Source organism: Lacerta agilis, chromosome 17, assembly GCF_009819535.1.
Source record: "Lacerta agilis isolate rLacAgi1 chromosome 17, rLacAgi1.pri, whole genome shotgun sequence".
In the NCBI taxonomy this organism is placed as follows: domain Eukaryota; kingdom Metazoa; phylum Chordata; class Lepidosauria; order Squamata; family Lacertidae; genus Lacerta; species Lacerta agilis.
The window spans coordinates 12,991,384-13,004,197 of NC_046328.1; the positions used below are offsets into that span (position 1 = coordinate 12,991,384).

General features: G+C 49.5%; 2 protein-coding genes across 3 annotated transcripts in view; both read left to right on the plus strand.

The window, feature by feature from the left end:
• Positions 1-2,290, plus strand: part of SLC25A1 (solute carrier family 25 member 1) — a 40,136-nt gene extending 37,846 nt beyond the window's left edge. The window contains exons 8-9 of the mRNA XM_033174698.1: positions 229-302; positions 1,912-2,290. Coding sequence (XP_033030589.1) covers positions 229-302; positions 1,912-2,026 — 189 coding nt within the window. The 3' untranslated portion in view covers positions 2,027-2,290. The remainder of the gene's footprint in view (positions 1-228; positions 303-1,911) is intronic.
• A 7,765-nt stretch (positions 2,291-10,055) lies between these two features.
• The window catches only part of LOC117039172 (somatomedin-B and thrombospondin type-1 domain-containing protein-like), a 28,284-nt gene continuing 25,525 nt past the window's right edge, over positions 10,056-12,814 (plus strand). For both annotated transcript variants that reach the window (XM_033136240.1, XM_033136242.1), the window contains exon 1: positions 10,056-10,818. In XM_033136240.1, the coding sequence (XP_032992131.1) occupies positions 10,587-10,818 (232 nt within the window). In that variant the 5' untranslated portion in view covers positions 10,056-10,586. The remainder of the gene's footprint in view (positions 10,819-12,814) is intronic.

A 12,814-nucleotide genomic window follows, 5' to 3' on the forward strand; every position in this document is an offset into this window, starting at 1 on the left:
TTTATATAAATGTGAGTGGGAATGGCGCATGTGAAAGGGAAAGCCCAACCCTAGGTTTGTGACAGGGCGGATCTAAAGGATTGACAGGTGACGTCAGGTGGTCCATGTGGGTGGAGTTTGCTGGAAATGGAGGGGCAGATTAAGCCCAGGAAGCAGAGGTTCCCCACCAGGTAATTAATCCCTATATATACCTGATCTCTCCCTCCCCCTGCCAATCTTCTTATACAGGGCCTGCAGTCTCACAAGTACAAGAGCACTTGGGACTGTGCCTATCAGATCATGAAATATGAAGGACCTCTTGCGTGAGTATCTCTTGGTTTTATATTTATCTAGTTATTTAGAGCATTTGTGCTCCACTCCTCAGCCCAAAAGGCTCCCAGCGTGGCTTGCCTATAGAGGCAAACTCCCCATTTATGGCTTGCCTATAGAGGCAAACTCCCCATTCAAGTGACTGTGTGGATCGCTGTGAACCTGGAAGTGGCACTTTTAAAAGGGCGGAAACTCCCCCCCCCCCAAAAAAAGCACGTAAACAGCAAGAATGGTTACAGAAACTGCATCTAGCAATCCCACAAGAGCTTTGCAAGTGCAATCTCAGGAGCCTTTGAGGCCTGTAGAGAGTTGGAGCTTGATCACGGAGGTTTGGAGGGAGTCCGGTAAGCGCTTCAGGACGTAACCCCCATGTAAATGGGGAGTTGCCTGTACTCAAGTAAAACAAGACCGTCCCTTGCCCACAGGCATACCATCTAAAAGACATGGCACACAAGGAAAAAGAGGCAGGGAGGGAAGAGGGGCAGAGTGGTGCATGCTCTAGTTATCTCCCGCTTGGACTACTGCCATGCGCTCTACGTGGGGCTACCTTTGAAGGTGACCCGGAAACTACAAGTAATCCAGAATGTGGCAACTAGACTGGTGACTGGGAGTGGCTGCCGAGACCACATAGCACCGGTCCTGAAAGACCTACATTGGCTCCCAGTACAGTCATACCTCATGTTGCTTACGCTCCGTGTTGCGTACGTGTGGGATACGCACTCCCGCCCCCCCCGAAGTGTTTTCTGGAGCTCGCACGACCTCCGGATGCGCAGAAGCACTCAAATCGCGCGACTTCTGGTTTTTCTTTTTTCTTTTTTAATGTGCGTTTGGGTTACGCACGGCGACCCAGAATGGATTGCATGCGTAACCCGGGGTTCCACTGTACGTTTCCAAGCACAATTCAAAGTACTGGTGCTGAGCTTTAAAGCCCTAAAAAAAAGGCCCCGGCCCAGTATACCTGAAGGAGCGTGTCCACCCCCATCGTTCTGCCTGGACACTGAGGTCCAGCTCCGAGGGCCTTGTGGTGGTTCCCTCGCTGCGAGAAGCCAAGTTACAGGGAACCAGGGCCTTCTTGGTGGTGGCGCCCGCCCTGTGGAATGCCCTCCCATATCAAGGAAATAAACAACTACCTGACTTTTAGATGACATCTGAAGGCAGCCCTGTTTAGGGAAGTTTTTAATGATTGATGTTTTAGCGTGTTTTTAATATTCTGTTGGGAGCCGCCCAGGGTGGCTGGGTATAAATCATCATCATCATCATCATCATCATCATCAAGTCAGTTGTTCTTGTAATGGCCCGCTGACACAGTCCAGGGTTAGGGGGTTCCTGATGAAGCTGGTCTTCCACAGCAGAGCTGTTGGAGTGAACCCTTCTCTCCCCCCCACCCAATCTCTCCCATTGAGGCCATCTGAAGGAAGGGCTCTGCTCTCTGGTGGCGGTTGAGGGAGGGGAGGCCCAAGCTTCCTTGCTTGTTTCTCGGACAGATGGCTCTAACCGCTGTACCAGACTGTCTCTTGCTTGGCTCAACTCTTCCCAAAGCTTGCTCGGATTCTCTGAAATGCCCCCTTTCTCACCCCCTCCCCTCTGTCCATTCCTCTGCAGGTTTTACAAGGGCACGATCCCCCGCCTGGGCCGGGTCTGCTTAGACGTGGCCATTGTGTTCATCATCTACGATGAGGTGGTCAAGGTACTCAACAAGGTGTGGAAAACGGACTGAGTGCCCGTGGAGGGTGGCACCACCTCCTCCCCACCCACCAGGCAACAGCGGGGAGGGGAGGGGAAGGCACGACCCACCACAGACGAGGGGGGCGGCCCTACCCACAACTCCGCCCACCCGGCAAGTAGTGCCAGCATTCCAGGGCTCCTTCAGCTCCACAGGTGGGATCTGGATACGGATCACGTCCCCGACCTGCTGCCTTCATATCAAGCTCAATGACACGTTTTATTTATATCCGAATGAACTGTGGCCGTGTTGCTGGTTGTTGCTTGTTTTTTAATTACTGATGATATGATAATGTGACCATATTGGATGGGGGAACAGAGACGGGGTGGTTTCATGCTACATCTCCAGCTGCTAAAGTTGGGGGAACGGGGTGGAGGGGTGGGGCGAGTTCGACTGGTGGCCATCAGAAAGAGAAAGGGAACGTTTCCCCACCCCACCACACCCCCGTCCCCCGCACCAACCCCAACACCCACTAGAATAAAAGTTCAAGATGCTTTTTTTCCCTTTTAGAAACAAACACACACATGAATTTACAGGTTCCCAATCGCTGGTCTAGATCAGAGTTTCCCAAACTTGTGTCTCCAGCTGTTTTTTTGGACTGCAGCTCCCATCATCCCGAGCTAGCAGCACTAGTGGTCAGGGATGATGGGAATTGTAGTCCAAAACCAGCCAGAGACCCAAGGTTGGGAAACTCTGATCTAGAGCAAGAATGGCCTTCCAGATCTTGTGGCAGTACAGCCCTTCAAATATTGATGTACTCCAACTCCCATCATCCCTGCCCATTGGACATGGTGGCTCTGGCTGATGGGACTTGGAGTCCAGTGACTTCTGGGGTGCCTCTGCTGTCTTTCTGAGAAGCTGGTGTTGAAACATGACCTAAGAAGAAGCCCCTGGTTGTTTACCAGAAGGCAATTGCCAGTTCATTGAGCTCCAGCTTACCAGCCAAAGAAGATCTCGCAAATTGTTGACCGACGGTGCCAACTCAGAAAGCTTGCAGAGGTAGCGAAAGGACATCAGACATCTGGGTGTTTGTCAGTCCTTCCTATGCCCCTTCCCCAAGTTGCTGCCAGCAGAGAAGAAAGGCTTGGAGGTCATGACACACATGCACACCCCCCCCCAAAAAAAATACTTGAGTACATTCCATGAGTCATGCTCCAATAGTATTCTCTCGCCAGCTCGCTCTTGGTTTTGCCAAATGTGGGAGTCCCTAGAAAAGGTGTTGCTGGACAACAAGTCCCATCATCCCTGCCCGTTGGACCATCGTAGCTGGGGCTGGTGGGTGTTAGGAACCCAGCAACAGCTGAAGGCCTCTGGTTCTGCATCTGGGTTCTCCTTGGATGACGTAGAGGAGGAGGAGGAGGAAGAATTGCCACCTCTACAGGCTCCGAAGTACAATGGCCTCAGAAGTGGAAGCTGGTCCATTTTGGTGAATGGGGAATTACCCCCATCAACCTCAGCTTGCCCCCACCCCATCACCGCCTGCCTTCTTGCAACCAGGCAACCGTAGCAGCCCTGCCTGTCAACTTTACTCTCTGTGTCATCCTTGTAGGACGCAAGCAGACGGATTAGAATTCACTGCCTACTGTTGGGGCTCCATGCCGTTCTGCCCTTCCAGTCCCAATGGGCGTCGGCCACCCCTAGCCCCAGGAGGGCCTGGTTCTCCCGGCACCCCATAGAAATGGGGCAGTGGATGATGGAAGGGCAGTCTGTACTGGGTGCCTTGGCAGTGGCCTGCCACTGCTGACTCCTAACACCAGCCCTGGGTGGGGGTGTCATGATTCGCCCTTCCCCACCCTACGCTCATGTCTTCTGTGCTTCCCCCCCTGCTAAAGTCCGCATCCCAAAGATCTGTCGCGATTGGTGTTTTTCTTATTCGCGCTAATAAAAGCTTCTTTTGAACCAAAGTTGGGGGACCCACTCCCCTGACCTCCATAAATGTTTCTGCTGAGTCGGGAGAGTCGAATTAATTCCCACGCACACACCCAGCCTGTAATATTAACTCATTCCATAGAATTCACTTGGGGGGGGGAGGGATATGAAAAACAGAAGTGATAGCCCCTTTCTAGAACCAGTTTCTCGTGTCCCAGGTGGAAAAGGGACTCCCCACCTAAACAGAGTACTGGTCAGAGGGACCTACCTGCCCTTTCTCTGGCTCTGCTGAGGCTTACCCAGAAGGGTGGGCAAAGCAGGGGTGAGGTTGGTGCAAGCGCGTCTGCAGGAGCACAAGACTGGCTCTGCTGGTGTGTTTGCACCGCTGTGGCCTCGCCCGCTCGCTGTAAGCGGCAGTGACACTGATGTTAGGAGCCAAGGGGAGCAGTACCACCCCTCTGCTGCCTAATGCTCCCTTTCAGATTGTCTTTTCTCCTCCCTCTCTCCTTGGAAGTTTCCTCCCTTTTTCCCCTCCTTTTGAAGACCACAATGGCTCGCTTGAGAATACATGTAGGCTTTGCGGACACTACTCTCGCTCGCTTATGCTTTTTTCTGTACTAGGAAGGGACCTTTCCCTAGGTGCCAAGGAAACTCGCCGACAATCCCGTTACGGATCTGTGCCAAATTTTGTGCATCTCTCGTCCTTTTTCAGTACAACGTGGGGGCCTTCCCCTCCCCCCTTTTGCTCCGGTCTTTGCTAGCTATGTACTGTGGGCTAACTCAATGCAGCCAGCTGTTGACAGGGGAAGCGTTTAGTGCAGGGACCGCCAGTGTGCTGCCCTCCGTGTGGGCTGGACTACATTTCCCATCATCCTTGACCGTTGGCACTGCTGGCTGGGTCTGATGGGACCTTCAGTTGAAGGCAGCTGGAGGGCACCTTCAGGGTTAGAGAACAAATCACAGGCAGGTCTGTTTCCCTACCACCACATATTTTAAGGTGCCTTCCAGTTGCAAAACTAATAAAACGATAATCCTGCTCTGAGGAAGCTGTGGGCTGGAGCTGCACCACCACGTGAAACCCTTTGAATGAGAATTAAGCTTCATCTGTCCAAACATACCTTTATGAGCATATTGGCTGCAAGTGATAAATCAGAGGTGGGGGGGGGCTGCAGACTTCCCTGATTGCTGTACTAGAATTCCCATCATCCCTGACTGCGGGTGATGGCAGCTGTACTCCAGCAGCATCTGGAGAACTTACAGGTTCCTCCTTCTTACAGTAGACTTTATTTGCTGCATAATTTCAATCTCACAGAAATGGGGATCCTGGCTGTTTCCCTGCCCGCATTTCCACACATGTGCACCCCAACCATTTATGGAGGTGTGCTGTTGTAGACGGCTCCACTTCCTATGGCAGGGACGGAGAACCTTTGGGCTTCCAGATATTGGTGAACCTCAACCCCAGCAAGCATGGCCAATGGCCAGGGATGATAGGGAGTTGTAGCCAACCAACATCTAGACTCTTAACTGCCCTACAGGCTTGGATAACAGGTGTCCAGGCTATGTTTTTGTGCTGACCGTGTGGCAAGCAAAGGCAGGTGATGCATTGGGATGGGGATTTTGTTGCTTGTGGGGTGCGTGGGGTTTTTTTGGTGTTTTTTTTACACAGACCGAGGATTTCTGAATTGGATGGTTTTATTTGTTTTGTTTTTATTTTAATTCACTGTCTGCACCGGCAGCCTGACACCAGAATGGTTTGGGAACTTCTCAGCCCTGCGGCAAGGACGCTGACCAATAAAGCCAAAGTTGCCTGTTTTAGTGAGTCGCTTGGCAATTTGTGTGTTCACTTGGAAGGGCACGGCACCTGCTTCCTCTCCCTGCCTTGCAGGAGGAATTCCTGCTCCTCAAGCGGGCAATGAATGCCTGCTCCTCAATCTTTGCACATGCACACAAACGTAAGAGGCTGCAGGATCAGGCCAATGACCCTTCTAGCCCAGCATCACGGTGGCCCAGATGCCCATGGGAAACCCGCAAGCAGGGCCCAAGCACAAGAACCCTCTTCCTTCTGGTATTCAGAAGCATTCCTGTCTCCAACGGTGAAGGGCAAAGCCAAGCCACTGTGACTAAGACTGGGCAATAATCTGGTTTTCAGCATCGCGATATATCACCAGCTAAACATCATGAGATGCTGATATATCACGATGTCTGAAATAAGGATGGAGCTGGTTTTCAACTCTGTGATGTATCACCAGCTAAACATCTGTGATATGTCTCCCAGCTAAACATTGTGATGTACTTACTGACATATCACAGTGTCTGAAATAAGGATGGAGTTATGTAGAGCAATGACTGGCTTCACGGTTTTTCCCACATTGTGATTTTTGCATAGCACGTGCACACACACACCATGATTTGCAATACATTGCCAAGTCAAAAATTACGAAACCAATATCATGAGATAGACTTGAAACTGGTTTGGGATGATATACTGCCCAGCCCTAACACACATCATGATTAAGATCAGAAGAACTTTTCCGGCGATCAGGCCAAAGGCCCATCGACACCAACATCCTGTTCTTGCCTTTGACCAACCAGGTGCCTCGAAGAAGCCAACAAGTGGGACACAGGTGCAAGAGCACTCTCTCCTAACTGCTGTTTCTTGGCAGCTCTTATAATAATAATAATAATAATAATAATAATAATAATAATTATTATTATTATTATTATTATTATTATTATTATTATTATTTATACCCCGCCCATCTGGCCGGGTCTCCCCAGCCACTCTGGGCGGCCTCCAACAAATACCAAAATACAATACAGAGTCACAAATTAAAAACTTCCCTAAACAGGGCTGCCTTTAGGTGTTTTCTGAATGTCAGGTAGTTGTTTATTCCCTTGACTTCTGACGGGAGGGCGTTCCACAGGGCGGGCGCCACTACCGAGAAGGCCCTCTGCCTGGTTCCCTGTAGTTTTGCTTCTCGCAGTGAGGGAACCGCCAGAAGGCCCTCGGCGCTGGATCTCAGTGTCCGGGCTGAATGATGGGGGTGGAGACGCTCCTTCAGGTATACAGGACCGAGGCCGTTTAGGGCTTTAAAGGTCAACACCAACACTTTGAATTGTGCTCGGAAACGTACTGGGAGCCAATGCAGATCTCTCAGGACCGGTGTTATGTGGTCCCGGCGGCCACTCCCAGTCACCGGTCTAGCTGCTGCATTCTGGATTAATTGCAGTTTCCGGGTCACCTTCAAAGGTAGCCCCACGTAGAGCGCATTGCAGTAGTCCAAGCGGGAGATAACCAGAGTATGCACCACTCTGACAAGATAGTCTGCGGGCAGGTAGGGTCTCAGCCTGCGTACCAGATGGAGCTGGTAGATAGCCGCCCTGGACACAGAATTAACCTGCGCTTCCATGGACAGCTGTGAGTCCAAAATGACTCCCAGGCTGCGCACCTGGTCCTTCAGGGGCACAGTTACCCCATTCAGGACCAGGGAGTCCCCCACACCCGCCCGCCTCCTGTCCCCCAAAAACAGTACTTCTGTCTTGTCAGGATTCAACCTCAATCTGTTAGCCGCCATCCATCCTCCAACAGCCTCCAGGCACTCACACAGGACCTTCACCGCCTTCACTGGTTCTGATTTAAAAGAGAGGTAGAGCTGGGTGTCATCTGCATATTGATGAACACCCAACCCAAACCCCCTGATGATCTCTCCCAGCGGCTTCATATAGATATTAAAAAGCATGGGGGAGAGGACAGAACCCTGAGGCACCCCACAAGTGAGAGCCCAGGGGTCTGAACACTCATCCCCCACCACCACTTTCTGAACACGGCCCAGGAGGAAAGAGCGGAACCACTGTATAACAGTGCCCCCAGCTCCCAACCCCTCTAGCCGGTCCAGAAGGATGTTATGGTCGATGGTGTCAAAGGCCGCTGAGAGATCCAGCAGAACCAGGAAACAGCTCTCACCTTTGTCCCTAGCCCGCCGGAGATCATCTACCAGCGCGACCAAGGCAGTTTCAGTCCCATGATGAGGCCTGAATCCTGATTGGAAGGGATCCAAATGGTCCGCATCTTCCAGGCGTGCTTGGAGTTGTTCAGCAACCACCCGCTCAATCACCTTGCCCAAGAATGGTAGATTTGAGACTGGGCGATAGTTGGCCATATTGGCCGGGTCTAGAGATGTTTTTTTAAGAAGCGGTTTAATGACCGCCTCTTTCAGTGGGTCTGGAAAGATTCCCTCGCAGAGGGAAGCATTCATCACCGCGCAGAGCCCATCGCCCAGCCCTTCCCGGCTAGCTTTTATAAGCCAGGATGGGCAAGGATCTAGGAGACAGGTGGTCGGTTTCACTCGTCCAAGCAGCCTGTCCACATCCTCGGAGGTAACAGATTGGAATTGATCCCATGAAACATGACTAGACAGGGCTCTAACACTCTCCCGCCCCGGCCCTGCTCCCACGGTGGAGTCTACCTCCTTCTGAATCTGAGCGACTTTATCTGCAAAAAACTTTGCAAAAGCATTGCAGGAGATCTTGGGGTCCCTACCAGACCCCGGTGACAAAGGTGGTTCTGCTAGGTTGCGAACCACCTCTTAAGAGCGCTCTTGACTTTTGTTTGCTTCTGGGAGGTGTGGGAATGTGTTGTGCTCCACAGAGTACAGTGGTACCTTGGTTCCCGAACTCAATCCGTTTTGGAAGTCCGTTCGACTTCCAAAATGTTCAAAAGCCAATTGGCTGATTGACCCCGGAAACAATGCTGACAGTCAAAACACGTTCGGCTTCCAAAAAACGTTCGCAAACCGGAACACTTACTTCCGGGTTCGGGAGCTGATTTGTTCGGCAACTAAGCCATTCAGGAACCAAGTTACCACTGTATCTTCAGTCCAAACAGGCTCTCACCAAAATGCTCACCATTGGGGGCAGGGCTGTACAGTCCAACCAAGCCCATAGAATCCGTCTAGGCCTAAATTTGATCTGGGGGCAAGGTCAGGCAGTCACCCACAGTCGATATCGCAATGGGTTCAGCGAACAAGGAGAGGACACCAAGACTTGCACGGTAAAGAACAAGGAACCAGAAGCCTCTGATGTTCCCAGCCACTGAAACACTCAATAGGGACAACTCCGCCACATTCACACAATACCACTTTAAAAGTCATGGCTTCCTCCAAACAAATCTGGGAGCTGTGGTTTATTGAGGGTGATGAGAGTTGCTAAGAGACCTCCATCTAGTCCCAGGGCTACAATTTCCAGAGTTCCCTGGGAAGAAGGGTCAATCATTAAGCTACTTTGCAAATTGTAGCTCTGTTGGGGAACGGGTCTCCTAACAACTCTCAGCACCTTCGCTAAACCACAGCTCCCAGAATTCTTTGGGGGAAGCCATGACAGTTTACAGTGGTATAATAATGCTTTCAATGTTGTTGTTGTCTGTATGCCACCCATCGCTCTGGGTTGCCCAACCCATTCTGGGCGGCTCCCAACAGAGTATGAAAATCACGATCAAACATCAAAAAATAAAAACTTCCCGAAACAGGCCTGCCTTCAGATGTCTTGCTCGGGGGGTCACATGTGAATGAGACCCAAAACTGATTGATAGATCTACCCATCTGTAGAGAGGACACACTTTTTAAAACACACACACACACGTACAAGTTACCATTCAATCAATCCCTCTTCCTAGGGAATGAAATTCGAGTTAAGATAAGACTTTTGTGATATGGAAGGTGACGGGGATCTGAAAAGGGTGAGATAATGCAAACTTTGTTGCAGCATTATTATTATTTCAATTTACTAGTCGCTTTTTTTTCTTGCCGCGGCAACTCACAGTGACTTCCAAAAAACAAAGAAAACAAGCAAACCCCCCTACATACATCCATTATAATCGAGAAGACAATAACGCAACAGCATGTAACCTCCCCGCAAACAAATTGGAAAGAATGCTAATTAATTACCCAATGTCATCTAATCTCCCTGCAAAGAAGAAGAGTCAATAAGCAGGTTGCCTGGAATATGCATATATAAATCACCATGAGGGTCTTTTGCCTTTTTTTAAAAAAAAGTATTTCCAGATTCTTAGAGAATCTGGCTTTATGACCCAGGAGAAACTTTTACACATGAACTGAAAGGAGGGGAATAACTTTTTTTTTTTTTTGGAAGGGGTGGTAAATGTCCAGCCAATCCCCTTGTGTGCATTGGGAACAACACCCGTTCGATGTTGTTTCTTGTATAAAAGGCCACCACCAGTTCGAAGCCCAGTTGAGCGGTGACAGCTTTTGCTGCCACCCACCCGTCCATGAAAGGGGAAAGGAAAAGAGACTTCTCTTCAAGCAGCAAAAATCTCTCCAGCGACCCACATGCCAATGCTCAGTCACTGAGGACCGCTTGCCAATGCCGCCGGTCTCTTTAAAGAGGCATCTTCCGTCGGCCGGGTAGATGAGAAGTTTGAGGCTTCCACCCAGTCGCTTCCGTCGTGGGAGATCATGGCACTTTAATCCTTTTGCCTGGGGAGCCCATTCCCTCTGTGGAGGCCCTGGCTTTGGAGCGGGAGCGAGTGCGAAAGAGAAGGAGAAACCGGGCGAAACGTCTGGAGAGCTGTTGAAGGCCGTCCGGTGTGACTTGTGGTGACGAAAGGTCATCCACACTCGGCGATTCCTAGCAGCCGGTTTTGTAGGGAAGGCAAGCCAAAGCTACAGTCATGAAGGAACCGGGAACCGGTGTGGGGTACTATCTAGTCTTCTCCGTGTGGCTTCTGGTGCACGGCCTCGCCGAGGGTGGATGCGGCGACCGAGAGGCCCACAAATGCTGCCCGGGCCGGAATAACGATTGCTCCGATTTCTCTCCGAGGAGAACGCCGTGTTACTGTGACACCTACTGCGAGAAAACCGGGGATTGCTGCGAGGATTATCACTCCGTCTGCCAGATCTCGGGTGAGTTGGCACTTCTGGGTGAGAAGGGATGACAGCAGAGGGATGTCTCTCGGTGGCTGTGCAATGCGCCCTTCGACCTTCAGGAAGCTGTGGATGCTTCTCAGGCAGAACAGATTCCAGAAGGGGGAATCTCCAACGTGTCCTGGTGCTAGAGATGGGGGAGGCATTCAGTTCAGGACAAATTTTAATACGAAATGTCCAAATTCGCACTCCCAAAACGCAGCCTGAAACAAATGACAGTGATCTGTCCGAATTCGCATTTCCTTGAATTTTGTAGTGCGGTTCCCCAACCAAACAACATACAGTATCCAGAAACATGTATGTTAGGGGAAAGCGTGTGTTAAACTGCATCTCTTAGAGAAAATAGATGTATAAAAATGCATTTCGTTGTGGGAACTGGCTCGTGAAAAAATGGGTTTATTGGGATGAATTCTCACTCAGGTATGGGGGACTTAATTTATAAGAAACAGAAAACAAAATTAGCATATACATCCACCCCCTGCCTGGTTCCCGTGTAGCCATGTGGTGTAGTGGTCACAGCGTCAGTTCTAGGACCTTGGGAGACCAGGGTTTGTATCCCTACTTGGCCATGAAGCTCACCTTGGAGGCCAGTCGCTGCATCTCAGCCTAGCCTACCTTGCTGGGTCGTCGTATTAAAGGAGGGGGCCTCATTTAATAAACAAACAAGCAAACAAATAATATTTTTAAAGCTCTTCACAGCTTGGGATCACGGTAGATCACTCATAGCTGGGAGCACTTAGATAATTTTAGAATCTGAACTTAATGGCCTGTGGAGATGTCCCTCTACAGACAGTAACATGGATGACTTCATTTACTTCAAAACAAAGTCAGCTAACCCTATCACATTTGGGATTCTCTGCTGACCTTAGACATCATCATCATCATCATCATCATCAACATCTTATTATTATTGTTATTGTTATTATTTCTTAACTTCATCTTAGGATCACAGAGTGGTTTACTTTATAAAAACACAAAAATACGTACCATAGTAACAAACAAAAACAATACCCCGCCTCCCAAAAATTAAAAAGCCATGGGTTGTTTAATTCGCCAAAGACCTGAGAGAAGATAAAATCACCCCTGCTGGGACAAAACATGTTGGTTAAGGCCCTACCTATACTTAAACACATTCAGAGCAATATCATACCATTTCAAACAGTTGTGGCTTCCCTCAAAGGATCCAGGGAGCTATCGTTTGTTAAGGGCTGTTCAGAAACTGCTATTCTTGTCACAGAACTACAATTCCCAAAGTTCCCTGGGGAGAGGGACTGATGGTTAAACTACTCTGGGGATTGCAGCTCTGAGGGGAATAGGGGGTCTCCTAACTCAGCATTTTTTGTTTGTTTGTTTATTTCATTTTGACAAAGTAATAATAATAAACAAATAATAATAATGTGCACCCCACCACCAAGACCATTCAATTATAACTATCCAACTTCCCAAAATTTCAACACCCCTTGCAATGGTTTGACCCCCTTTCTGTTTTAACAGTATAAATTCCACAAATACCCTCCATATCTCCTCAGAATAATTTCTCCTGCATATTCCCCGCCTTACCTTAAGGGCGCATGTTAATTTTTCATTAATAGCCATATACCATTCTTCCATTTTATATTCTGCTTGCCCCTTCCACTTCCTGGCTACAATAATTCATGCAGGTGTCAATAAATTTGCGAGCAAGTCGGCATTTTAAAGAAACTACAGTTCCCAAGGTCCTTGGGGGGTAGGGGTGGGAAGCCATGATTGTTTAAAGTTGTATGATCTAGCTTCAAATGTGTACTGTGGATGGGGCCTAAGTTGCACAGTAGACCCACTGAAATTAATGAACAGGGCTTAACTGAAGTCTATAAATTTCAATTAAGTCTTCTCTCTAAGTATACCTTGATTGCATTCAGTGGTCCCAAGCTTTCAGCACAGAACTGTGGAATAGATGCAGTCGGTTTGTAGCGCACCGTTCTCAGCCCAGCAATCG